This window comes from Callorhinus ursinus, unplaced genomic scaffold, assembly GCF_003265705.2.
Source record: "Callorhinus ursinus isolate GAN/ISIS: 27379988/994484 unplaced genomic scaffold, GSC_fseal_2.0 scaffold4, whole genome shotgun sequence".
Taxonomy (NCBI): domain Eukaryota; kingdom Metazoa; phylum Chordata; class Mammalia; order Carnivora; family Otariidae; genus Callorhinus; species Callorhinus ursinus.
The window spans coordinates 74,067,945-74,077,939 of NW_027397066.1; the positions used below are offsets into that span (position 1 = coordinate 74,067,945).

Consider the following 9,995-nt stretch of genomic DNA (forward strand, 5'->3'; position numbering starts at 1 on the left):
GCCCAGTTTGTCAGAAGAATTTAATTATTTAGAATTCAGATCTTGGGAAGTTTGTTAAAAACTTCCGAAAGTTAGGGCGCCTGGGTGGCTCAGTCGTTAAGCGTCTGCCTTCAGCTCAGGTCATGATCTCAGGGTCCTGGGATTGAGCCCCACATCGGGCTCCCTGCTCCGCGGGAAGCCTGCTTCTCCCTCTCCCACTGCCCCTGCTTGTGTTCCCTCTCTCACTGTGTCTCTCTCTGTCAAATAAATAAATAAAATCTTAAAAAATAAAAAAACCTCAAAGTTATAAAGTACATTCCTAAATAGGATTACACATCATTATAAAATTCAGTATTACCTGTTTAACCAAGGTGGTGATAAGAGATTATGCAAAAGGTTATATGGTTCCTAACAAAAGTTAGCTTCTTTAATATTGAGAAGCTTCAGTTCTCTTAAGTAATCAAAGACACGATGAAGACAAAACTTAGAAATTTTGGTTTTCTGGGCAGATAAAGAAAAGAAAACAAACTTTGTTTACAATTTCTTATCAAGAGCAGACCAGCAGTCCAAAAAAACTTTATCTTTTTAACAGAAAGAAAAGCGGAATTTCAGTCTTACACTAGTATATTTTTAAAACTCATTAATTCCAATCTTAGTCCTGACCACACTTAAATTTTTTTCCCCAAGATTTCCCTTCAGAAACTTTCTACAACTTTTCTTTTACATTCAGATTGTGTCTTAAGCCCACTGTCTCTAAATAACTAGTCTCATTTTAGGACAAAATTACTTTCTTTTTTCCCCCTGAACAAAATGTATTCCCATTCCTTATATCTTTCTTATCAAAAACACATCTTACTTTTCTTGTCTACAGTGTTGCTTACCTTATCATTTCTAGCCATCTCAGTTACATTTATCAGAATTTTAACTCTTAGAAACTTTAGTCTCCAGTAAAAACTAAGTAGTAACCAATTGTGAACTGTTACAGCACAGTTCTTTAGACTGGAAATTTATGAATACATTTTCAGACTTTCAGATTTTTAGAAACACGGTGGTTATCTTTTTTTTTTCCCCAGAGTACAACCTGCAATAATAAAGTATAAAGCATGTTTAGCAATAGACCCAAGTATCCTCAGTTCTCTGCAATAAGAAGCCACAAACAAACCTACATTCAGTAATCAATGTTTTAGTATTCTTATTTGGAAAAGACTTAGTTATCTACTGAATTTAACCCAATTTATCATTTAACTTAGGAATACTTGGATGTTTCAGGTTACAAAGATTTTGAAAACTGTAAGCCTTATTCAACCTACTTGTTCTTAACAATTACCCATGAAAACCACTATGAGGCCGGGAAAATTAACCATCATTTTAAGTCATCTCTTTGCTGACAAACTAACAGAGACAACAAGAATTTAGTAAATACAGGTAGAACAAAGCTGATTATCTGTATCATATTCAGTGTTGATAACTCCAGTAACATGTCTGTTTTAACTAAACCAATAATTAGCCTTGAATCAGGCTTAGTATTGAATATGTTGTACCTATGTCCACTAAAAAGTCAATCAGTTTATTCCCCATTGGGAATTTTTACCTGCGGGGAAATCTGAAGTGGCTGGTTTAAGTCCAGGGGAACCCCTGGATCCCTTCGTCTTGATTTGGGAGGTGCCTCAGTTTGAACCTCATAAGGAGGTGGCTCGGCAGAAGTCAATGGCACCTGAGGCGCCAAGGATGGTATAGGAGCCAGCCATGTGGGTCACTCCCATGGTGGTCCAGCAATCAGAAAGTGGAGGCAGAGGCCAGGAGTGCTGCCAGAAAGGCTGGAGGTAGATTCAGAATTTGGACTAATCTTTCCTTAATGTCTCTTGCCACTCCCTCCTGCAAAACAGGTTTCTTTAACTCTCTGTGCCATTTATTTAAAATATGTCTTGGGGCGCCTGGGTGGCTCAGTCGTTCAGCGTCTGCCTTCGGCTCAGGTCATGATCCCAGGGTCCTGGGATCGAGCCCCGCATCGGGTTCCCTGCTCAGCGGGAAGCCTGCTTCTCCCTCTCGCACTCCCCCTGCTTGTGTTCCCTCTCTTGCTCTCTCTCTCTCTCAAATAAATAAAAATTAAAAGATCTTAAAAAAAATAAAATGTCTTACTGGACTTTCTTTGGGAATAGAAGGAGTATCTCCCATCTTCCTAGGCAAAAGTTCAGAAAGAGCATAGGAGAAACAAAACTATGACTAAATGAAGCCCAGAGAACCTCTGTTAGAATTTGTTCTTCCCCAAAAGTTGGGGGCTTCATTGACAGAACCAAATGCCTTCCTAGACAAGCTAAGAGAGCAAAAAACCCCTATTTGGAGACAAACTGAAGGAAAAAATCCAAGAGAGCCATTCAGTGGTCATCATTCCTCTGAGCTTTAACATAATGGCAAGGTGCTATTACAATAGAAATCATCTTTTAATCATGGATTTCTGGCTGTATTCCTTCCACTTATTGAGAATCCAGCCCAGTGGGCTGTTTGGTGGGACAGAGATGGAACCTCCCATTATACACAAATTTAGCACAATACAGCCCACACATACACACCAAAACAGATCTATTCCAAATTCCAAATAAATCCGTGGTTATTAAGTCCCTTTTAGTTTCTCTCCAAAGCCGTGCCTTCCTAATGGGAAAAGCATGGGCAACGGAACAGAAGCGCACGGTGCTTCACAAATGAGAAACTTGCATCATTGTGTACTCCATTGGATTTACCTGGTCCAGAGCTCATCAGCTTGCCCCAAATGCTCCTTTCCTTTTCACTCAAACCAAAAGCAAACCCGGCAGTTAGCTGTAGTTGGGAATCAGCTGGGAGTTTCCCCAAGACAGAAACAGTCTCAGCGGCTGCGGCCGATTCCCTCTGGCGTCCTCCCAAAGCCGACTAGCCCTGAGCAGCTAATTGATCTGTGATCATCCAGGGTACTAGCTCAGCAAACAAATGAGTAAACCCTGGCACGCTGCTGGGCCAACGACTTCATCCGCCCAACTGCAGATGAGCCCTGGCACTGCCACAGCCAACCGCTCTGCCTTGGGATTCCCAGGGGAACTGGATGCCACAGGGGTGCTGGCTCGCCAAAATTTGTTACCAAAACCCAAGGGCAATGTCATCTCTGGAAAGGCCAAAACTCAAGAGTGTGATTGGAGAGGAATATGAGCTTTATTTAAGGAGGCTGGCCATCTGGGGAAAAGGTGAACTCTTGTCCAAAGGCCAACTTCAAGGTTTCTGCCTGGTCTATGGACTTTTAAAGGGGTTTAGGTCCGTTAATCAGTAAAGGGGATGCAGTGGTCTGCAATATTTCTTGATGGTGTGCAGACCCGCTGGTGCCAGCTATGGACGTTATCTCAGCCCTCAGAGGTTGTGCAAGGGGGTCTGGTTTCTGTTTTGCAATGTGCAGAAGTGCTCTGCTCTTTTCCCTTCTAGGAAAGAATGCATGATCTATGATATACAAAGAATGGCTAGTTAATCATACGGGCTAAGGGTATTTGCCAAAGCTTAAAGATGACTAAGTTGGCCCAAGGGCCTGAAGCAGTTTCATAATAATGTTTTTTACTTACTAATTTAAGTGACTGGATATCATTCTATCATAGGAACATTTTAAACATTTTTCACGTTTCTTTTTAATTCTTTTTTCCCTTTTAAAGAACAGCATTTACATATGGAACAATTTCCTATCAAGGGGAATTTTGAAAAATCAAAATTGTATATGGTTTTATCCTCCACTCAGCGATGCTATTTCTAGAAATCTACACTGAACGTACACATTTACATATACCACAAAACATTTCCATAATGCTGAGCCACCCAGGTGCCCCAAGAAAAAAATATTTTAAGGTGATTTGGACCCAATCCTGGTTGCACTTCCTTAGTTGGCTATAGCCTAAGGACCAAGAGAACTACAAAAAATATAAAAATGGACTCAGTAGTAAAATTATACTACTATTATAATAATTTTGAAGCTGTTTTATGTATATAAGATTCAACCGTTTAAAGCAAATGTTACTAGTTACCCAAGGTATTGCAAGATGAGAGAAAATAAGTATAATAATGAAAATATAAGTTAAAGAACCCTGTAATGTAATATTTAAATAGAAACTATCAACATGAACTCATAAATTACTATAGAATATTTCTTAGCTCTGCCTACTGAGAGTCTAAAGCAAGTCAGAAACATCTAACCTGAGACAATTCAAGCTTAAAGGCCTACCTTTCAATATATAGGAAACACAGGCATGGATGGATATGTAAAACAAGCTGCAGGTCAACTATCAGAAAAATTCCAAATGTGCAGTATTCTGACAAAACTGACATGGTAGCCTTAAAAAATAAAGTGCCATTAAATATTGGGGGTTTGTCCTAATTAAAGAGACCAAAGAGAAATCATGACAAACTCAGTTACTGAATCCACGTGGTAGTTATGCTATGCAGGTGTTAATGGTACTAGTTTTTCTATTTTTCTGTGTGCTTAGAAGTTTTTCCAATAAGGGGAAAGGCTAATCCAATTTTAAAAAATCTGAATTAAGATTCTGGGTGCCTGGGTGGCTCAGTCTATTAAGCATCCAACTCTTGACCTCAGCTCAGGTCTTGATCTCAGGATCGTGAGTTCAAGCCCCACATTAGGCTCCATGCTGGGCATGGAGTCAAATAAATCAATAGGTAGGTAGGTAGGTAGATAGATCATAGAGAGAGAGAAAGAGAGAAAGAAAGAAAGAAAGAAAGAAAGAAGGGGAGAGAGAGGAAAGAGAGAAAGAAAGGATTTATAATGACATTACACGGAGATGTGAAACATGGTCCAGTACTGAATCTTGGGTTGTTAGGTTGAGTAGTAACAGCAATAGTAGTATTTAGTAGTAGTGTTGGAAGGGCATTTGAGGAAATTTGATTAAGGCTAACTATTACAAATTAAAACCTATTGACGTAGAAAGTTAGAAGCCATTAATTGGGAAACCTAAGCAGAAAGTCCAATAACTTAAACAGAATGTATAGTATGGTTTCATTTTGGTTAAAAAATGAAAATATACAAAAGTTGACGTGATCATCTCTGGTAGGAATATGACATTTTCTTATTTCTACTTACCTTTTTTGGTCATGTTTTACAATGAATATATGTGCCTTTATGATAATTTGTAATTTCATTGTATAAATATATTTTATAACTAATAGTAAGTATTTTAAAACAAATTCTGCAACACCGCTATAATGAAGACAAAATTATGTTTGTACAATGTATTTAACTTCAAGTATTACCTCCATACAAAATAAATTGGAAGTTTTTGGGGAACCAAAGTAGCAAAATACTTTGTTCTTCAGTATAATTATTAAAATATTAAATATTGGAGGGTTTTTCCCAAATTTGACAATATATTGAATTCATCATATTTTAAAGCCTAAAATGATTAATCTATTTTGTAAATGATTGTCTTACTTTACAATATCTCCAGAGTGGTTAATCATAAAAAAAGAATTGCATCTTTTGAGTTTTTATTTTTCTTACAGAGTAGTCATGGGGAAACATTTATCCTCATTAGTTGAGTTTTCGTATTTCCTTGCAGTCCTCTCCATGTTCCAGTTGCTAAAAATGACAGAGAAATACTGGGGCTTTTTGTCCTCGCCACATGATGAGGACAACAATATTGTAAGCTTTTATGGCAAGAGAAATGTTAGTATCGTATATTTTAGGATCATTTGTGTCTCTGAACATATTCAACCTATTAAAATACTTTTTCCTTTCATTTTACTAACTTTTTAGAATATTGAAAGGTAGATCTGGGTTAGAACTTTATTATAAATACGAATGTTAGGAGGCTTAAAATGCACTGGAAAACAGAATTCCAGGTTTATGAAATACAAAAAATAATGCTATATTCCCTGTCATTTCCCATTCACTCAACCAGCTTTTGGGGAACAGGTACTGAAATGTTTGTTAGTCTTGATGATTCTGCACTTTTTTTTAACAAGTTTCGTTGGCAGACGTGTATCTACGTCTGTGTTCGACATGTGCTTGTAGTCCTGTGGTTCATCTCAACTTATGCCACCCTTTCTCATTTATACTGTCATTTAAAAAATAAAAATAATAAACGGTACCCCAGGCACTGAGATTGTAGCAGTGAACAGGAGATAGACAAATGTTAAAAAACAAAATTCAGTAGAGTAAATCTGAAGATCTAATTGGCTTTATTCAGTGATTCATTAACCAAGCAGTATCCCATCTACCAAAGAGAATAGAATTCCTGAAGAGCTGTACGAAGAGAAGGCTTTTATAGGCCGAATGGGAAGTGGTGCACAAGGAAGTTTTAGCTAAAGAAAAGAAAGAACATATTGGGCAAGGTCACCTTCCCTTGGGGGGGAATGGCAAGGGGTCTTGTCTTGCAGACGATCTCACTAATGCAGATCAGGACCTTCCAGAGTGATCTGTTGAAAATTCCACTCTTGGGGGAGGCTAAAGCTGAAATTAAGTTTGCTACTAAGTTCTAGTGGAACTTAGGAAAAATGACTCCATTTGGGGGCCTGTTGTTAAATTTCTTCATAAACCTCATATTCTAGTGATGAAGATAGACAATACATTAGAAATTATAGAAATAAGGGTCATGATGTAAATAAGCAAAAAGACAAGATTAAGAGTTGAATCAGGTGAAGAGGAGAGTTTATGTCTGGAAAAGACTTATCACGGAAGACCTTTCTTTCTGAGTGTGTTGTCTTTGAGCTGCAATCTGAGTGAAGGTCAGTTCACAAAACTGAAACAAGCATCTTGACATGGGGGAAATCAGAATTTGGAAAACAGTCACCTTCCAATACTGCTTGCTGCTTCAAGACTTCCTCAGTTTGGTTTTCATCTTGTCTTCCTACTTACAGGCTCTACACATTCTAGTCTATACAGCATCACAAATAAATCTGCAAAACAAACAAAAACCACACCTCCCCCCCTTACGTTGTGTTGTATTTCTACTTTAAAGCTCTCTCTCTTAATGATTCACTAAGGCTTAAAAGATGAAATTCCCATTCCTCAAGCCCGCACTCAAAGCTGCTGAAATTATACTCTTCCCTATTTATGTTGCAAACATAAACATTTTATTCCACTTAAACTGTACCAACACAAATTGCTGTTTCTTGTCTCCATTGTTTGGGGTTTTTAACCATTTTATCTGAAATACCCTTTCCCCTGTAATATATCTCTCTTTTCCAGCCTTGGTCCAATTTCATACCCTTAATTTGACTACCCAAACTGGGGGTTGACGGGGTTTTTGGAATATAGGAGAGGTTTGGTGGGGTGAGGTCCAGAGCCGATGACCGAGAAAGAATTCTTGAGATGTCTTTGGTGTAAAATGGTGGTTTATTAAAGCACAGTAACAGGACCCAGGGACAGAAAGAGCTGCAGCACTGGAGTCTTCAGTGGTGATTATATACTCAAGAGTTGGGGGAAGTAAGGAAAAGGGAGGTTTCAAAAGAACTTTCATGTGCTAAAGAGGACCTGCCCTCAAGATACCTGCAGCCTTGCTGTTGTGAAGTTAAGGTTGTTTTCCCCTCTAGCAAGGTATTAACATTTAGTTGGGAGATTCCTGGAGGAATGTCACACATGTCCCACCCAAGATGGGGGGGAGGGGGAGGTTGCAGGGTATCAAGTTTATGCTTTGTCTTCAGCTACCCTTCTTGCTCCCTCATCAGGCGTGATTTCTCTATCTGTAGAATTAATGTCAGCAGTTATCAGTCCTATATAACTTACTATCCTGTAGTAGTTAGTTAATGTATCTCATCAGTTTTATATATTGACATACAGCCTATCTTGTCATATGTCAGTCAGTCTTGTAGTATGGTTTATCTTTTTTATATTCATTTATATCCAACTAAGTTCCACATTCCTTAGGGGCAAGTATATTCTATACTTCTTGGATTGTGTATTTCTTTTTATACATACTATTTACACAATAGTTTCTCTTTTTTTTCTTTTTTGAAGGTGGAGGATTATGAAATGTTCTAATTTCTATCACTTAAAACTATAATAAAGTGTAGAGATTAAGAAAATAGTAATAATTGTGGCATATGGAATTCTGTTGGAATTTTGTGTTTAGGACCTTGGGTGGTGACTATGCTTTAGAAATATATCAGGAGAAACATGTGAGATTTACCTATTACTTAATTACCTAATTTTCTTTAAGTCATTTTACTTGAGAAATACATAAAAGAAAAAGTTGTGTAAAACTTTTTTTTTTTTACTCATGAAACCAAAGAAAATCATAAAATTTTGCCAATTAATCTTCCCTCTTTTTACCTTGTGTAAAATGTATTTAATTGGATGTTGGAAACCTGTAAGCAATACTAATAAATATCAATAAATTTTAATAGGAATTTTGACTTAGAAAATCACAAATAAAAGTTGTCGGTCTATGTTTTTTAAGTGTTTATATGTTTTAAATCTTCATATGAAATAAAATTTCATTTCATTTCATTAATTTGATGTCATTCATTTATTTACTTTTGTTTTCTTCTTTTCAAGGCCCTGTGGAATCCTACATGCACTGAAGGTTTATTTAAACCAGTACATATTTCAACCTAGGTGAAATCATTTGACCATAAGCAATGTATCACCAATCTGTGACATGTTAAATATTAAATAAAACCAACTTTCCATCATTCCATATGTTAGCTGTTTCCCAGAGTATTTAATAGAGAAATGTTTCCATTCCAAATATTTCACACTTTCTGCATTTGTACACAATTGCACAAAAAACTGATAGATGAAGATTGAACTCACATATTCCTACCTTATTCTTATTGTATTTTGACAACAACAACAACAAAAGACCTATTTAAAAATTATCTCTATATGCAAGCTATTTCTCAATGTAACATTCCACTTGGCAGTACACATTTTTTGTTCAACCTTGTCATCCATATCCTTTGTCTCTGTGGTAATAGTCTTCATTTAATTTCACCACATATTCTATGCACATTAGGTAAGTTTGAAGACAGTGCTAGTTTCTCCCATCCGAGGGGGACAATTCCTAGTGAAGAACTAAATTATCTGTTTCTCTTGTATTGAGATCAAAAGATGAAAGCAGTATGTCTTCAAATGAAATAAATAATGAAGAGTCTTATTCCACCTACAGAAAATTAAAAACCTCTATTTATATCTCCAAACATGTAAAGAAAGTTTACTGGATACTGACTGACCTCCTATTAAGGGAAGTTTCTTGAGTGTGTCATGAAAGAACACTTGTCTCCTGGATTTGGCATTGCTGCCTGATTTCTGTGCATCCCTGTTTATTGCCTTTCTATAATAGCTTACTTTATTAAATGGCCAAGTGGCAACAGGGCACTCTTGAATGTTGTAGTTTATTGCAAGGGTAAGTAGCACAGCCCAGAAGTGGTTCAGTGCTGTGGGCAGGGTGCAAGGGCAACAGAAGAGAGTCACAGAGCTAAGGAGAAGAAAGCTTTTATGGAGTTCTCTATATTTTGCAAACAGGCAATGAAATCATTGTAATTGTAGTAACAGTCAGATACATGTTATAAAATTTCTTAAATTATTCAAGTCATTATGTAATATAATATGAATGATCAAATGCTGGGTTTAAACCATGGTGTTAAAATAAACTTATAAATGTATTTATTTACATGAAAACATTGTGTGTGTCCTTATTGATTTTGCCCTTAATGCATCCTTTTACAACCTAATATACACAATTTTTTTGTTTCTCTAACAGTTTTCTATAGTTTATTTTGTAAACCTATTCTTATCTCTTCCTTTTTATGGTCTTATTTTATATTTGAAATCTTTCAATGTAGATAAGGTAGAAAACTCCACCACCTACAATAAAGCACCCACCTGGTAAAGATTTTTATCAATGTGAATGGTCAGTATCGTTTTAAAGAAGAAGAAAGAATTTAATTAACAATATTTTGACTAAGATGCAAAGAAAAAAACGTGTATTATTAACTAGATTAAGTCAATAAAGAAAGGTGCTTTTTTTCTTAAAAACAATGTAGCAGAAACTGTCAAT

General features: G+C 36.6%; 1 protein-coding gene across 2 annotated transcripts in view; it reads left to right on the top strand.

Annotated features, from left to right (window-relative positions):
- Positions 1–9,570, top strand: part of CCSER1 (coiled-coil serine rich protein 1) — a 722,113-nt gene extending 712,543 nt beyond the window's left edge. For both annotated transcript variants that reach the window (XM_025873454.2, XM_073891963.1), the window contains one exon: positions 8,492–9,570. In XM_025873454.2, the coding sequence (XP_025729239.1) occupies positions 8,492–8,551 (60 nt within the window). In that variant the 3' untranslated portion in view covers positions 8,552–9,570. The remainder of the gene's footprint in view (positions 1–8,491) is intronic.
- The last annotated feature ends 425 nt before the right edge of the window (positions 9,571–9,995 follow it).